Source organism: Piliocolobus tephrosceles, chromosome 2, assembly GCF_002776525.5.
Source record: "Piliocolobus tephrosceles isolate RC106 chromosome 2, ASM277652v3, whole genome shotgun sequence".
NCBI classification, from domain to species: domain Eukaryota; kingdom Metazoa; phylum Chordata; class Mammalia; order Primates; family Cercopithecidae; genus Piliocolobus; species Piliocolobus tephrosceles.
This window is the reverse complement of record NC_045435.1, coordinates 41319480-41337569: the sequence shown is the minus strand read 5'-3', so window position 1 is coordinate 41337569 and position 18090 is coordinate 41319480. Positions and strand designations below refer to the sequence as shown.

At 43.9% G+C, this 18090-nt stretch overlaps 1 protein-coding gene across 1 annotated transcript in view; it reads left to right on the top strand.

Moving 5' to 3' along the window:
* The window catches only part of SLC12A8 (solute carrier family 12 member 8), a 129475-nt gene that overhangs the window by 1263 nt on the left and 110122 nt on the right, over positions 1-18090 (top strand). The window contains exon 2 of the mRNA XM_023215151.2: positions 620-714. Coding sequence (XP_023070919.2) covers positions 664-714 — 51 coding nt within the window. The 5' untranslated portion in view covers positions 620-663. The remainder of the gene's footprint in view (positions 1-619; positions 715-18090) is intronic.

Below are 18090 nucleotides of genomic sequence, written 5' to 3'. Positions count from 1 at the left end.
AGCAGGGGGACAAACTTCCCCTCCCCTCAGGGAAAGCCAGGTCCAGCGCGAAGGGGTGGGTGCCTGGGGGTGGATTGAGGAGCTGCCCTAGTCCTGTCCAGCCTTTTCTCACCCACCCTCTTCTCTCCCCTACCCTTCTCCAGCCCTGCTCCAGAAGGGTCCCAAGACAGCCTCCTCATGGCCGCTTTCCCCTCTGCTCAGCTACATTCACTCACCACCTGCAGCCAGGTCTAGTGAGTCATGATGCCCTCCTCCTGGAGAGAGGGATTCACGAGGCACCTGAGGGCAGGAGAGGAGTATGACTCTGTGTCCTCAAGGCTGGGCAGCTGGGCTGTGACCCTCACATATTTAAGGAGCTCAGGGAAGAAGGAGAGAGCTGGGAGTGCCTGAGGCTTTAGGGCAGCAACCTTTGAGCACAGGTGGGCTCTGAAGGACCAGCGGGATCTACTTGGGTACCAAAAACATAACCCCGCCAAGTTTTCAGATGAGGCAGACAAGGCTTCTTCCCCGGCCAGGGCCTCGCCTGGTAGTTTGAACAATTCTAGTAGAGAGAAAGGATGGACAACAAGAGCAGAGGAGAGGAGGAACCAGCCTGACCAAGGATGCTGTTACCTTCCAGAGCAGTCTCCCTGTCCAGATCACCAGGATCCCGTTTGCTGGAGAATGACCCAGATGTCCCAGGTGCAGGAGCTCTTCCACGAGGCAGCCCAGCAGGTAGGCTCCAGATGTGCCAGGTCTGTGATGGAGGCCTGTGAGCACCGGGATCCCCAGACAGTGGGCTGGATGCAAACATTACAGTGCACTCTTTAGACGTAATTAACTCCAAAGTCTTTTTTGGTCATCCAGTTTAATGAGAAAATATAGCCAAAATATTATAGCCATTATTAACTGTTGATGTACAGAAAACTTTTGGCATTATCTGTGGTGAATTTTGAATCCTGAGATCTCCCACAACTCCAAACCCCATCCTGAGAGGCCTTCCATGGACAGTCACAGTGAGGACTCACATAATATGAACTCATTTTAATTCTGGATCAAACCAATGTAAGAAGGTAAATTTATTTCTGAAAAAACTCTTATGTTCTGAAGCCAAAAGGATTTCTGGATGCCCTAGTGTTTGCTTTTTTTTTTTTTCTTTATCTTCTCCCTGCTGATCATTAGTTATAGCAAATATGCATGCTGTAGATATGGAATTGAAGTGGCTCTCCCCAGAAACAGAGAACTGGTCCCTGAAGAAATAATAATAATAATAATAATAATAATAATAATAATAATAATAAACCATACTAAGGTTTTTATTCAGAAACTACATGCACCCAGGGTCTTTGCCATCCATGATCACTCAACATGAATTTTTCACTATCTCTTGGGCTTCTGTCCTGCCTTCTAGAGAGGGGCAGGAGGGTTTCCCAGCCTTATAACAGGGGAACAAGCCCCACCAGTGGGGAGAGAACCAACATGAAACGGAAACCCAGATGGAAAACGTGAGGCCCCAGGAATTCCCAAAGGAGACAAATAAGACATTCTGGGCTCTCCCCTGTGAGAGCATCCGTTCCTCTCTCCCCTGTTTAAAACCTTTGGTGTCTCCTCATGTGCACCACTCAGGGCTCAAACTTTCCAGCCTCAGCCCTACACAGTCTGACCCCACCTGAGTCTCAAGTCGGGTTCCCCACGTCTTCATCTTCCTGCCACACCTTCCAGCCAAACCACACCATTCCCCAGGGCTTATATCTTTCCCTTGATCTTTGCTGATTCTTCTTATCGACAATTTGTCATTGAAACCTTCACCCAAGGTAGGACCTGGTATTTAAGTGGATAGTAAACGTTAGTTGATTGACCACATGAACAAACAACAGAAAACTACAATGCAAGTTAAATTGTCCTAAGGGCCCTGAGAGAGTTGATTTCTAAAATGTAATGGATACAGTGACCTCTGTGTTGCCTCCTTCTCTCTTAATATCTAAACATCGAAGGATTGGACACTGCCCAATGCCCAATTTTAAGGCCTTCGGTGTTCATGATCTAGAAATCCATCCTTTCTTTCTCGCTCCCTCCCCTGCACTGTCTTGTTAAGGATACCATTTCTTGATTGGATGATTCATACTCTCCTAACTTCTTTTTCCACATTGCTACTAAAGTGATTCTTTTATGAAGCATACATCTGTACATTTGACCCCTCTGCTTAAATTCCTTCAATTGCTTCTCCCTGCCTTCAGAATTCAGCTCAGACTCCTCATCTTGGCCCCCAGGGCCCTCCATGATGGTTAACTCACCCCTCCTGTTCCACAGCATCCTGTGGCACTGCACTTACTAGGTAGCATTGAAATGAGCTGTTTCTTTTCTGTCTCCCTTAAGGCTGTGAACTTAAATTCAAGGGCATATCTTATTTATTTTTGTATCCCCAATACCTGGCTTGGTGGGTTGTGTGTAGAAGATGCTCCATCAGTGTTGCTTCTACTGAACTGAACTCACCTGGCTAGGAATTGGGTGAGTTGCCATTTGCATTAAGTCTTAAAGTAATGGTGGAAGTGGAACATATGGTGGACTTGGGAAGCATATTCCAGGTGGGAGGGTGAGAAAATGATAATAGCTACCAATTAGTGGGCACTTACTGTATACTGAGCACTTAATATGCATTACCTCATTTATCTCCACTACAACATTCTGAAGTTGATATGATTATTTTGGTTTGACAGAAGAAGAACTATAGCACTGTAAAGCCAGGGACATTTGATGCCAAGTCCCAAGCTTTCATCCTTTTTGCTATGTGCCTCCTGCTCCAAATGGTATAAGGAAAGCCACCCAGATGGTAAATCAAGGACCTCTGCAGGGGAACAGAGAGTAGGTTAGGTGGCTAACATGCTGGAAGCTGAACTCTAGGAGTGGCTGGCCCTCAAGAAATTTCCTGTGAACCTTTGAAAAATTGTATTCCAGTCTTGGGGATCAGAAATTCTGCTAGGAGATTTGAGGCCTGCAGAACACAAGATTAGGAGGCAGTGCCCAGTGGGAAGACAGGCTAGTGAGTGTCATGCCACCTTCAGTCTTGACCTGCTCTTCTCTTGGTCACGGTGATTAGAAAGTAGCTCACAGGAAGTTTGGCAAGGGTGGGGACACTTGGAAGTTAGGTGGAGGGTGAATGAATTAACTCTTGGTTTGCTTTAATCATTTTAGGACCAGATAGGGTAGCTCTCTCTCTCTCTCTCTCTCTGTCTCTCTGTCTCTCTGTCTCTCTCTCTCTCTCTCTCTCTGTGTAGACTGGTCAGTAATAAGTGAACGAGCTAGGAAAGAGCTGTAGATCTGAATGTTAATGGTGTGGTGGTCGAGGGTTCATGTGCTGCCTGGGTCAAGTCCTGGCTCTAATACTTTGTGACCTTGAACAAGTTTTGTAACCTCACGAAGCCTCCATTTCCTCACCTACAAAATGACTGCCCGGTGATTGAAACTACTGTAGAGATTGAAGACAATTAAAAGAGATAATTTGCATAAATATTTGGTATAGTGCTTGGTTCCTGGTCAGCATTCAGCTTATATTATATAAATGGCTAATAATAAAACTAAGGTGGGGAGTATGTATTTAATCCAGGGGGTACTGGTATAAATAAGCAGAAGGATCCATTGGCAAATAAATGCATGACTCAGCACAGCTGATTCAGGCGGAAGACCTAAGGCAGGAGTCTCAAACCCAGAATCATACCTTGGACCAACACTAGAATGTGGGACATTGTTCTGGACAACCTGCTGGGTGGGCAGTCTATTGAGGATGGAGGGTGCTTTCCAGGCCTGAGTGAGTCTGGAGTGGTTCGGGAATATGAGTGTGTGTTTGGAGACCCACCGAGCTGCTGGCAGGCCAAGTCTTGTTCCAGGGGCCTCTGTCCGGAGGCACTTTGTGTGCTTTGGTGGTAGACTCAAACCTGGGTTCTGGGTTTTCCATTCTGACAATGCTGCTGGATAGGCTGGGCCCTTGGGCAAATTACCCGTGGGTTCCCAGTCTATTCCCACAACTATGTGATGGGGTGAGTGGACCTGATTCTCAGGGTTTTTATGACATTAAAGGAGATGCCATATGTGGAAGGGTCTGGGCCAGTGCCTCTCACATGACAAGCACTAAGTAAAATGCTCGTTTAATGATTGGATGAAGCCGACCGCACACGGAAACCCAGCGGACTAGGCTGTGAAACCTGGGGCCTAAAAACCAAGAAAGAAACAGCCGGTGCAGAGGGAGGTGAATGGAAGGCTAACGAGCCATGATTGGGTGCTTGTCTCTGCCAGGTACTGGACAGAGAGAACTGTTGCAATCTGGTTGTTTCAGGAAGACTGAGTTGGCAGGAGAAAGCAGGTAGCCTTAGACAAAAACAGATGGCAAGCTGACAAGCTGTGTGGAGGTCTGAAGTCCAGCAGAATCTCATGCTCTTAGCAGGAATAGGGAGAAAACTCGGTTTCATTTACCAGGTGTTTATTGAATGATAGTTCTTGCCAGAATCTCCAGCTCCTGCTGGAGATATTAAAACAAACACAAAAACAACAGCAATCTCCTAGTTCTTATGGAATAAGAAGTGCCTGCAGCTAGACTGAGGCTTTCGTCTTCCTTCTCGCAGGGTTGGAGAGTCTCAATAGCAACTTAAACGGGAAGCTGGCCTGAGAATAAGTCACCAAAGGCCAGTTTAACTAGTATACCGGATTCATGCTCTTTCTTCTGCATTCTGCTTTACCACAGAGACTTGACGTGTGGCACTAGTGGGTCCATGTGGACCCTTTTCTAGGAGGTCTGCAGGCCAAAGTCTGGCTAATTATTCTAGGAAAAAACCCACTGCCGGCCGTGGGAGTAGGCTCCCCATCAGAACCATGGTGTCTGGCCCAAGCACAGGAGGAGGAGTTTCCAGGTCGCTGAGGCCTGCCTGGGTTCTGACTCTGCTCCCTGTCTTCTTGTACAGCTCTTCTTCCCAGCTCTTTCCCTTCTGTGTCCTCTCCTCCCTTGCTGTCTCATGGTTTGGATCTGTGTCCCCACCAAATCTTATGTTTAATTGTAATCCCCAGTGTTGGAGGTAGGGCCTGGTGGGAGGTGATAGGATCCTGGGGGTGGTTTCTCATGAATGGTTTAGCACCATTCCCTCGATGCTGTTCTGATAGTGAGTGAGTTCTCATGAAATCTGGTTGTTTAAAAGTGTGCAGCACCTCCCAGGACCTCTTGCTCCTGCTCTGGCCATGTAAGATGCCTGCCTCCCCTTTGCCTTCCACCATGATTGAAAGTTTCCTGAGGCCTCCCTGGAAGCAGAAGCTGCTATGCTTCCCGTACAGCCTGTGGAACTATGAGCCAGTTAAACCTCTTTTCTTTATGAATTACCAGTCTCAGGTATTTCTTTATAGCAGTGCAAGTACAGACTAACACACACTTTTTCTCTGTCTTTTCCTCTTTAATTAGATGGCTTACCCGAGTTAGCTTGGCGTGGTAAGATAGAGTCTGGTCAAGTTTTGGGGCAATGGTGAATAGGGAGGTGGCACCGGCAAGAGAGGCAGATAGAAACAGAACCAAACAATCAAGACACAGAGGAGTCCTCAGAGATCCTCTGGCTTAGTCCCTTTGCTTGTCGTGTCAAGAAGCAAGCCCAGAGACTTGAGTTCCAGCAGTAGTGGGTCCGGGAGGACACAAATGTTGAATGGCTTGCCCAGAGCCACACACAAACAGTGGCAGAACCAGATTAGAAGCAAGGGTACTGGCCCCAGAACATAGCCCTGAGTTGACCCTGACACATCCAATTTTGAGTATGGGTGTCAGGCTTCATCACAAAAGCTTAGCTCTTATTTTCTGAGTGTTCATTAGCCAGTGTATGGTTAAGAACTGACTTTTATTTTTACCATGCATTTTTCAGGGCTTTTTAAGCATCTTTAAAAAGCCATTATGCAAAGTGAGCCTCGGTAGACACATGCCAGGCAATAGCATATTGCTTTATTAGCAGATGTAGAGAAATGAATGCGGCTGAGGAGGAAGCAAAAGGGAACTTCAGACAAGAAGGTCTTGTTAGCCCCTCTTTTTTTTCTTTAAACATATTTATATCTCTTGAAGCCCCTCTTTTTAAGATGAGGACACTGGAGCCCAAATGGTTGGGTGGAAGAGCAGGACTCGCTTCTGGGATTCCTAGGGCCATGACCCTCTCACTATCCCAGGTTTTGTAGGGCATGAAGCTTATACCATTTTTATGGACTCTCTTTAGTAGAAAGGATACAAATTGCAAATAGAAAATTTGGCATTATCTTTGGAAGGGACCAAATGCCAAGTGATGCGTCCTGAGGCTTAAGCTGTTAGCTTCACCATAAAACCACCTCTGGTCAAGGGACAGAAGCAGCTTTACAGGCAGCAGAAGACAAGAGGCTAATGCTCCTGGAGTTGGAGAGAAATGGCAGATCCTGTTCTCAGGATTGAGATGCGGCACAAGTATTTCATGTGCACACTGACATCCTTTCCTCTCTTTCTCCTCTGTCTTTCCCCCTTTCCATTTTATAGCCCCATTGGTTACTTTGCCTGAAAATGACAACTGGGCCCCAAATGCTGCATATTTGTAAAAAATAGAGTGGGGACATGTTCTGGATAAAAGTGTCCTACCTAGAAACTGGAGTGACAGTGTTCTTCACTGAAATGGGTTAGGCAGGGTTCTGTGACTCATCTGTACTTGCAGGTTTTTAACTTACAGAGGTGAGAACATGGAGAGGTCAATGTCACTGAAAGAAGATTTTTGTTACTTACCTTGCTTGAGAAAAGAGAATACACTATGCCACGCAGGGCCACAGGGGAAGCACCAGGGATGCTCAGGGGGCTGAAGACAGGAGTGAGGGGAATGCCCAGCCCAAAGCCTTTATTGGGGTTTTTTCAGGAGAGGAAAGTCAGGGCACGGTGAACAGCTTAGGATTGGCAGTTTGAACAATTCTAGTGGGCTCTGGGTTGTAGGGGTGGCCTCTGGTTGCCAGATGCGTGGCTCTGGAATGATTTGGGTCAGGAGAAATCTTGGTGTGGTATGTGAGTTAGATGAGGAGGTGGTTTTTGGAGGTATAGACTCAGCATTGGTTATTTTGCTTAAGAAAGGTATGTTCATGGCTAAGCCTTTTGCTATCTCTGAGAATCGGCTAGGTCTGGGAGGGTCAGTCTTTCCTAGGCCAGCAAGATTTTAAAACATTTTTAAGCTGATATATAATAATTATACATGTTTATGGGGTACATGTGATATTTTGGTACATATTTACAATGTGTAATGATCAAATCAGGGTAATTGGGGTATCCATCGCCTCGAACATTGATCATTTCTTTGTTTTAGGAGCATTTCAAATCTACTCCTCTAGCTATTTTGAAGTATACAGTAAGTTACTGTTAACTATAGTTACCTTACTGTGTTATAGAACACTAGAACTTACTCTTTTTATCTAACTATACAGTTGTACCCATTAACCAACCTCTCTTTATCCCCCAATCCCCTTCCCACCCTCTGATAACCATCATTCTACTATTGACCTCCATGAAGTCAACTGTTTTAGCTTCCACATATGAGTGAGAATGTGTGATATTTGTCTTTCTGTTCCTGGTTTATTTCGCTTAACCTAATGACCTCCAGTTCCATCCATGTTGCTGACATGATGGGATTTCATTCATTTTTATGGCTAAATAGTTTTCCATTGTATACATTTACCACATTTTCTTTGTCCATTCATCTTTTGATGGACACTTAGATTGACTCCTTTTGCTATTGTGAATAGGGCTGCAATAAACATGGGGGTGCAGGCATCCCTTTGATATACTCATTTCCTTTCCTTTGGATAAGTATCCACAGTGGGGTTGTTGGATCATATGGTAGTTCTATTTTTAATTTTTAAGGAGCTTCCATATTGTTTTTTATAATGCCTGTAATAATTTACATTTTCACCAACAGTGCACAAGGGTTTCCTTTTCTCCAAAGCCTCACAAACACTTGTCATCTTACATTTTTTAGGTAATAGTCATTCTAACAGGCGTGAGGTGGTATCTCATTGTGTTTTTGATTTGCATTTCCCTGATAATTAGTGCTGTTGAGCATTTTTTCATATGCCTGTTGGCTATTTGTATGTCTTCTTTTGAGGAATGTCTACTTAGATGTTTTGACCACTTTTTAATGTGATTAGTCATTTTATGCTGTTGAGTTGTTTGAGTTCCTTATATGTTCTGGATATTAGTCCCTTGTTGCATGAATATCTTGCAAATATGTTATCCCATTCTACAGGTTGTCTTTTCACTCTATTTACTGTTTCCTTTGCTGTGCAGAAACTTTTTAGATCACTATGACCCCATTTGTCTATTTTTGTTTTTGTTGCCTGTGCTTTTGAAATCTTAGCCATAAAATCTTTTCCCAGACCAATGTCCCAAAGCATGCCCCCTATGTTTTCTTCTAGTAGTTTTATAGTTTGGATGTTACATTTATGTCTTTAACCCATTTTGTGTTGCTTTTTGTATAGGTCGAGAGATGGGGGTCTAGTTTGATTCTTCTGCATGCGGATATACAGTTTTCCTGGTACCATTTATTGAAGAGGGTGTCCTTTCCCCAATATATGTCCTTGGCACCTTTGTTGAAAATCAGTTGGCTGTAAATATGTGGATTTATTTCCAGATTCTCTATTCTGTTCCGTTGGTCTATGTGTCTGCTTCTATACCAATACCATGCTGTTTTGGCTACCATGGCTTTGTAGTATATTTTGAAGTTGGGTGGTGTGATGCTTCCAGCTTTGTTCTTTTTGCTCAGGATGGCTTTGCCTATTCTGGCTCTTTTTTGTTGTTGTTCCATACAAATTCTAGGGTTTTTTTTCTATTTATGTGAAGAATGTCGTTGATATTTTGATAGGGATTGTATTGACTCTGTAGATTGCTTTGCATAGTATGGTCATTTTAACAACAGTAATTCTTCTCATTAATAATTCTAAGCATGGGATGTCTTTCCATTTGTTTGTGTCCTCTTTATTTCATCAGTGTTTCGTAGTTCTCATTGTAGAGGTTTTTCATGTCCTTGGTCAGCAAGATTTTTAAGTTGTCGTAACATCATTAGATACAGATTAAAAAAAAAAAAAAACGTGGTTAATACATTCTGCCTAGCTATGAATAGAGGGATTAGGTAACTTCAAACCTTCTCACTGCCTTAAGGTAAATTTCATCCATAGTCAGATATAGACAAAATACTGCATTTGCCATCATTTAATCTTCTGGGGTTTGCAAGGAACACCTAGATGCTATGGTAATGCCTCTGAAGTACTATTCTTGTAATTTGAATAAGGTGCCATTAGGTGGTGCTTTTACTCTGGCTGCCTGGCCTGATTGAACACCCTGGCTTCTTGTAGGGGAGAGTAACTGAGTTTTAGCTTACTTTTTCATTAATTTTATACTTTCTCTGACCAAAATATCTCTCTTCAGAATAACAGTTAAAACATTAGACAATTCTGTATTCCTAGAACATTATCAATTAATTGTAGTAGGATAAAGAGAAATACACATATGACTGGGCGCGGTGGCTCGTGCCTGTAATCCCAGCACTTTGGGAGTCCGAGGCGAGCAGACCACCTGAAGTCAGGAGTTCAAAACTAGCCTGGCCACCATGGTGAAACCCCGTCTCTACAAAAATACAAAAAAAATTTAACCGGGTGTGGTGGCGGCTGCCTGTAATCCCAGCTACTCAGCAGGCTGAGGTGGGAGAATCATTTGAACCTGGGAGGCGGAGGTTGCAGTGAGCTGAGATCAAACAACTGCACTCCAGCCTGGGTGACAGAGTGAGACTCCATCTCAAAAAAAATAAAATTAAATTAAAAAGAAATACACATACTTCAGTATAATTCAATTCAGTATCTCTTTTTGCTCTTCAATAATTATCAAGTATAATCGAATTCCTAAGTTTTTTCTTTCTGAATTTTAACACCTTAATCAAAGGGTGGGTGTGCTTGACATTAAAAGTCTTTGGATGTAGTACCTAGCTTTGATGCTGCTGCTTCCTTTTTTTTTTTTTCAATCATGGCTTACTGCAGCCTCAACCTCCTGGGTCTGAGTAGCTGGGACCACAGGTGCATGCCACCATGCCTGGCTATTTTTAAAATATTTTGTAGAGGCAGGGTTTTGCCATTTTGCCCAGGCTGGTCTCGAACTCTTGGGCTCAAGCAATCCTCCCACGGGCCTCCCAAAGTACTGGGATTACAGGTATCAGCCATCTCACCCAGCTTTGATGCATTTCTAATACAATAATGCTTTAACATTTACCACTGCTTGGAAGAAAGGTCCTATTTACATTCCCTTCGTTTTTTGTTGTTTTGTTTTTAGAGACAGGGTGTCACTCTGTTACCCAGGCTGGAGTGCAGTGATGTGATCATAGCTCACTGCAGCCTTAAACTCCTGGGACTCAAGGGATCCTCTCATCTCAGCCTCCCAAGTAGCTAGGACCACAGCACGTGCCACCATGTCTGGCAAATTTTTAAATTTTTGTAGAGATGGGGTCTCACTATGTTTCCCAGGCTGGTGATGAACTCCTTGCCTGGCCTCAAGTGATCTTCCCGCCTCAGCCTCTGAAAGCACTGGGATTACAAATGTGAGCCACTGTGTCCAGCCTGTTTGTTTTTGACTTGCTGTGTGAATGTCTTCTTCCCCACATGAACAGCCAGAAAGAAAGAAAAAAGGGTAGTGTGGTACAAATCACTCACCTGTGTAAAAATTCTAGCATGTTCTTTTCCCAATCTGCAGATATCCTGTGAGTAACATCACGGTCCCTGGTTACAGGCTTTAGGGGCTTACTGATTAACTAGAGGCAATGGTGGCCGAGCAACCCTCACTAAGCCAAAAATAGTTGCGTTCCTGCTCTGCCATGAGTCTCTGCATTCACAGAATTTAACTTAAAACAAAAAGCCATGACTCATTTTGAGTCACTTTCCTTTTTAATTTTAGGTAGTTATTAGTAAAGAATAACACAAAGCAAAAACAAATTTAAAAACTTAAAGATACACAAAAAATGTTGAGGTAGGCATTGATTTTATAAAAGGATTCACCATCTTTAAGTATTCCATTCATTCAATACATTTTAAAATGTGATTGAAATTACAGAAATCTTTTGGTGAATTCATCCACTGAATGAAATGACATATAGCCGTAAATGGTATCCCTAACGCTAGGTTAGCCAAAAAACCCATTCTGGTTTGAAAGTATTTCTAATAATGTGGTAATTTTTTCTTTAAATATAAAATAAGTTAGTTGTTGTTGTTGTCGTTGTTTTTCTTTGAGACAGAGTCTCTTTCTGTTCCCAGCTGGAGTCCAGTGGCACGATCATAGCTCACTGGAGCCTTAACCTCCCAGGCTCAGATGATCCTCCCACCTCAGCCTCCTGAATAGCTAGGACCGCAAGGGCACACCACCATGCCCAGCTTATTTTTTTGTATTTTTAGTAGAGACAGAGTTTTGCCATGTTGCCCAGGCTGGTCTCAAACTCCTGGACTCAAGTGATCCACCTGCCTGGGCCTCCCAAAGTGCTGGGATTCCTGGTGTAAGCCACTGTGGATAGTCTAGGGTTTTTATCATAGAAGTACTACATGCATGCAGTGAGAAGGATTCACACAATACAGCATGACATGAAACAAAAAGCCTTCTTTCCCTCTTCCTTCACTTCTATTCCCCAGTGGCAGTCATTGCTAACGGCTTCTGGTTTTCATGTCTTCTAATTTTTCTCATTGTAACTTTAAATAATTTCCTTATACCTCAGTTTCTTAGGTTACTAATTTGTTATCACTTTACTTCCTATTTCCCATATGAAAAATAGGACATTGGCACACATACACTTCCTTCCATTTCTCTCATTTCATTTCCATTTTTTAATAGTTGCTTTATTATTTTTACATTGTCAAGGTTTATACCATGTTTTTCTGTTACTGTATTTTCATGTTTATTATAGTTGGTTATAAAAATTTATTTTATTTTATTTTATTTTTTTGAGACAAGGTCTTGCTCTGTTGCCCAGGCTGGAGTGCAGTGGCGTGAGCATAGTTCACTGCAGCCTCGAACTCCTGGGCTCAAGCTATCCTCCCACCTCAGCCTCCCAAGTAGCTGGGACTACAGGCATGTGCCACCACACCTGCCTTTTTTCTCTTTTGGAGAAAGGTTCTGATTATGTTGCCCAGGCTGGTCTCGAACTCCTGGCTTCAAGTGACCCTCCTGCCTTGGCTTCCTAAAGTGTCGGAATTACAGGCTTGAGCCACTGCCCCAGGCCTACTATCTTAACATTTTTATGTGTAGAGTTCAATGGTATTAAATACATTCATAATGTTTTGCAACCTATTTATTTATTTTGCAAAATTTTACATTTATAGAAAAGTTATAATAATACAATAAAAAACCCCACATACTCTTGACTCAGTCGATTCGAATTGACCACTTGTTAACACTTTGCCTTTTTGCTTTATCATTAGACCATTCTCTCTATACATATGTATATATTTTCTCTAAACCGTATAAAAATAATTTGCAGACATCATGTCCTTTTATCCATAAATACTTCAGTGTATATTTCCTAAGAGCAAGAATATTCTTTTACCTAACCACAATATCTGTTTCAGGATCAGGACATGTAACATTCAAAAATCCTATTGTCTGCCAAGCGAGGTGGCTCAAGCCTGTAATCCCAGCACTTTGGGAGGCCAAGGCGGGCAGATCACGAAGTCAGGAGCACAAGACCATCCTGGCTAACACAGTAAAACCCCATCACTACTAAAAGTACAAAAAATTAGCCAGGTATGGTGGCATGTGCCTATAGTCCCAGCTACTTGGGAGGCTGAGGCAGGAAAATGGCATGAACTTGGGAGGCAGAGCTTGCAGTGAGCCGAGATCATGCCACTGCACTCCAGCCTGGGTGACAGAGCGAGATTCCATCTCAAAAAAACAAAACAAAACAAAATCCTATTTTCTAATCCATAACTCTACATTAAAATTTTGCCAGTTATCTCACTAACATCCCCCTGCTTCTCCCCCAGACCTCCTTCCAGGATCCAATCCAGGATCATACGGACCCTTAGTTGTGATACTTTCTCTCTCTTTATTTTATTTTATTTGAGACAGAGTTTCACTCTTCTCGCCCAGGCTGGAGTTCAGTGGTGCGACCTTGGGTCACTGCAACCTCTGCCTCCCAGGTTCAAGCGATGCTTCTGCCTCAGGCTCCCGAGTAGCTGGAATTACAGACATCCACCACCACACTCAGCTAATTTTTGTATTTTTAGTAGAGATGGGGTTTTACCATATTGGCCAGGCTGGTTTCGAACTTCTGATCTCAGGTGATCACCCACCTCAGCCTCCCAAAGCGCTGGGATTACAGGCGTGAGCCACCACACCTGACCAGTTGTGATACTCTCTTTAGTCTCTTTTAATCTGGAGCAGTCCCTTGGCCTTTCTTTGTCTTTTATGACCTTGTCTTTTTTTTTTTTTTTTTAAAGAACACATATTGGTTATTTTGTAGACTGTCCTTAGGTTTTCTTATTTTTGTTTTTTTGTATTTTATAGGCAGAATTGGGGGTGATGTCCCTCAGTTTGGGGCATGCTCTGTCACAGGTGGATTTAGGTTTTCTATTTTTGGCAGGAACACCACAGCAGTGATGGCGTGCTCTTCCCAGAACATCGTAGTAGGAGCTACGTGATTTCCATTTGTCCCATTGTTGGTGATGTTAACTTTGGCTATTTATTTAAGGTGGTGTCCACTAGGTTAATCCACTCAGAAGTTACTAATTTCTCTTTGTAGTTAATAAGTAATTTGTAGAGGATGCTTTGAGACTATAGAAATACCCTGTTCCTCATTAATCCTTCACTCACTAGCATTAGCATCCATTGATGATCCTTGGCAGAACTGGCTCTTGCTCTGATGGCTGCAAAATGGTGAATTTCTAACCCCCTAATTCCTTCCACATGGATCAGCTGTCTTTTCACTGTAAGGAAGGGCTTTCTCTTCTTCCTGCCACACGGGAATGATACCTTGGCCAGGGCCACATCAACATGAAAGGGGATATGTTTGGGACTACAGCAATTCCAGTTGCTCTTCCAGCCCTCAGCCTCCAGGTCCACTCAGTGACAATGAGCAGAAATAGATATATTATGATTAGTCATGACCAGGTAGGGTGGCTCACACCTGTAATCCCATCACTTTGCGGGGCTGAGGCAGGAGGATCACTTGAGCCAGGAGTTTGAGACCAGCCTGGGCAACAGTGCAAAACTCTGTCTCTACAAAACATACAAAAAAATTAGCTAGGCATGGTGATACACGCCTGTAATCCCAGATACTCAGGAGGCTGAGGCGGGAGGATTGCTTCAGCCTAGGAAGTTGAGGCTGCAGTGAGCCGTGATCACACCACTGTACTCCAGCCTGGGTGACAGAGCAAGACCCTGTCTCAAAGAAAAAAAAAAAAAAAAAAAAAAAAACAGTGAATTTATTTATTTATGTCCATATGAACTTAGATTCTTATTCTACTCCTTGAAATTCTATTGCTATTATTTACTTTCAGGACCAAATTGTGCCAGATTTGGCTAGTGGGAGCCCCTTCAAGTGGGCTCTTGTGTCCTTTTGACACAGCCTTGTCATTTTTTTCTTTTCAGCACTTCCCTACTTTCTGGCAAGGATATTCCAGACTCATTTTGTATGTTCTCTGTCCTAGCCTTGAATTAGTAACTTCCGTAAGGAGCCCTGGCTCCTTAAAGTGAAGAATGATAGATCATTCTATCATTCTTAGAAATTCTTCGTTCTAAGATAGATAGAAATTCTATCCTTCTTACATAGAAATTCTATCATTCTTAGAAATCAAGATCTGGGTGCTAGGTACGTTGATTGCCACTGGGATGTCTTGGCTTATAGTCACTTTTTTTGTTTGTTTGTTTGAGACAAGATCTCCTCTGTAGCCCAGGCTGGAGTACAGGAACATGATTGTAGCTCACTGTGACCTTGAATTCCTAGGCTCAGGCAATCCTCTTGCCTCAGCCTCCTATGTAGCTAGGACTACAGGCACGCACCACCACACCTGGCTAATTTTTCTATTTTTTTGTAGCAGTGTGGTCTCACTATGTTGCTCAGGCTAGTCTTAAACACCTGGCCTCAAGCAATTCTCCAGCCTCTGTCTCCCAAAGTGCTGGGATTACATGTGTGAGCCACTGTGCCTGGCCTTACAGACACTTTAAGTGGGCAGAGGGAAGGAATGTAAATATAAATATGTACATTGATCTATCTGGGTCTCTGTATATTAAAAACCATAAATTCATACTAATACGTCTAACTCCAATTCATCACTATGGGGGTTATTCTTCTCCTCTTTCCTTAGTTGGGATTCCTTCTCCAACCGTGAGAAACTTGACTCCTATTCAATATATTTTGTTATTCGCTTACAATTCACAGAAAGCAGATTTAGAATTGGTAATTCATACTCCTACAAATACTCAAATTTTCGATCCGGCATTTAATATTAATTGCAGTTGTTTTTATTTTAGACTGTGATACATAGTCAAAGTACTATGTTCATAAGTTACTCCGGTTAGTTCTTGTTCCACTTTAAGTATGGTTATGGCATTCATTTGAAATACAGCTAGGATAATTTGTTTCTCTTTTGCATTCTATTTAGATTTTGAACTCTCATCTTTGTTGATTTAATTATATTTGATGTTGAGTATGTAAAATATTAACATGATCCCCAAAATTTTAACTATAGGGATGGGTCTCCTCACTACATATGAATTCTTAAATGGATAGAATATTGGCTGATCCACTGAAGCACCTGGAAGAATAACCTTTTTGCAGCTGATGTTTCAGTGGTTCACCTGTTATTAGGGGGAGGGGGCATTAGGGTCTATGTTGCTCCTCCTTGTGTTAAATCCAGGTAGACTTCCTTGCGGCAGCCCGAGTACAGCAGGAAAAGCTCTGCCCTTTTGCCAAGGAGGTTGGGAAGGGCAGAGGAAGCCCTTGTTTAGGTGGCTTTGGCATGGGTGCCATGGCGTTTTGTTGTTTGCCAGATGACATCAGGTGTCCAGAGCTCATCTCTAGGCTCTGAGTTCTGAGGCTGCTGTGTGGTTCTGGGAGGCAGAACTTCGGCATCAATGTTTTCACAGCATCTGATGGTCTTGCCACTTCGGATGCTGAGCCATGTGTGACCAGGTCATGCGCTTGTGAGAATCCCAGCCTTGAACAAGTGTGAAGATGCACAGGTATGGGGAGAAAAAAAAAAAACAGATTGAGTCTGTGGGAACGACTAGATTTTGACCACAGCTTTCGTACCAGCTCGGTGGTAGAAGAGACCGACACAGCCACGAAGACCACACATTCCTAGGAATGACTAAATCTATACAGACCAAGGAAATAAGACTTTGATGGCTCCAACTGGATCCTTGCTTCCTTGGCTGCAGAGCCATTTCCATTTCCAGCATCAGTTGCCTGGCAGAGCACTCACTGGAGGTCCATTCTGGAGCTCCCACTACAAAACAGAAGGGATGGGCTCTCTTTTACTCAGAATGCCTGGGCTGCGCAGGGGTTAGAGATGCAGCTTTCAGGGCTGAGCTGTAGAGCAAGGATTCCACTTTAAACATGAAGACAAGTTAGCTGGAGAAAATAGCAAATACAATCAAAAGACTTCTTTGTCTTCCTTCCAACTTCCCTGAAGAAATCCTCGTATGTATTTAAAATCCTCTGTTGTGTTTTGTGTTTACACAAGCTTTCACAACTATCATCTCATCTAAACTTTACAAACCCCCCCGAGGCAGGCATGTAGCTGCACATATGGGCTGTAGCCCATGGAGCCCACGGCCATGCTGGCGCCCGGCCCAGCTCTCAATCCCTGTGGTCCAGCACATGGGGCCGGTTCAGAGGCAGGGGAAAGGAATGAGGCTCCTCAGTCTGCCCATTGGATTGCAGTTCAGCAGCAGCTTGGGCATATTCTCTGATGCTTAATTAATAATCCAGTAATTAACTTTGAGGAAGCCATCTGCTGGTTTGCATGTGTGTGTAATCCAGGTGGAACCAGTCTCTGCAGGTGCACTTTGAGAGAAAGGGGCAGGCCAGGTCTTGCTCTGACCTACCCCTGACCTGCATGGACAGAAGCAGAATTTCTCAACTGATTGCTTTTCCTCCAGCTCCCAGAAGGGAGAAAAGGTGTCATCTCACATTTCAAACGCGTTCATGAAGACTTAGCTGGTGACTGAGGCAAAAGGCTTCTGGGGCTGAGCTCGTGTCACTGCCTCTGGCAGAACTTTCCAGCCTCTTACTCAGCTCTGCTTGCTGGATGCAGGATTGAGATACTTCCCACTCAGGTGCAACTTCCCCACCTTTCTAGACAACCCCCTCTCCCCCCTCAACCTGCTCCCCACCTTGCTCAAGTATGGAGATTATTCACAGGAGAACGACTTCCCCTTCTGAACTAAAAACACCCACCAGGCAGTCATGGTTATTCCAGCATGGGGCGCAGGCCCCCGGGCCCAGATGGACAGGAGTCTGGCTTCTTGTCCTGGGTGCTTGGGTAGGAAGACCCTAGCAATGAGGAGCATGGCGGAGGGATCATCCTGGGCCAGGCGCCAAGTCGCCGCACCCCTGGAACCTGTCAAGCTGGCCCTGCCAGGCTGAGGGTCTTCAGGGAGGAGAGGACTCTTGCCCTCAGGCATGTTTTATGCTGCCCTTTCTGAGGGACCGATTTGCCCCTTGCTTTTCTTATCCCCCTCATCCTCTATCTCTACTTTGCAATAGACCCAATGGTGAGTATAGGGGACATTCCATTTCCCCAGCCCATTATGTTTATGTAATAGGATATTGAATGGGATTCATGTTATGCTGGAATTGATGACTGGGGCCCAAATCTGGGACACTAGGTCCTAAAGAGAGTAACGCATGGTTGGGACCAGACCTCTCTCCTGGTGTTTCACAAGAGAGCCTAGAACTGGCCTAACCTTCAGCAACCATCACCCCAGCCCTTCCATCCCCTCCTCCCCTGGGCGACAGAAAAGACTGGGCGGTGGCACTCAGAGAATCTTAGCGTGGACTTTGCGGGAGGGTCTGTTGGGGTGAGATGTTCCTTCCTTCTGCCTTAGGGGAAGGAGTTGGGGATGCA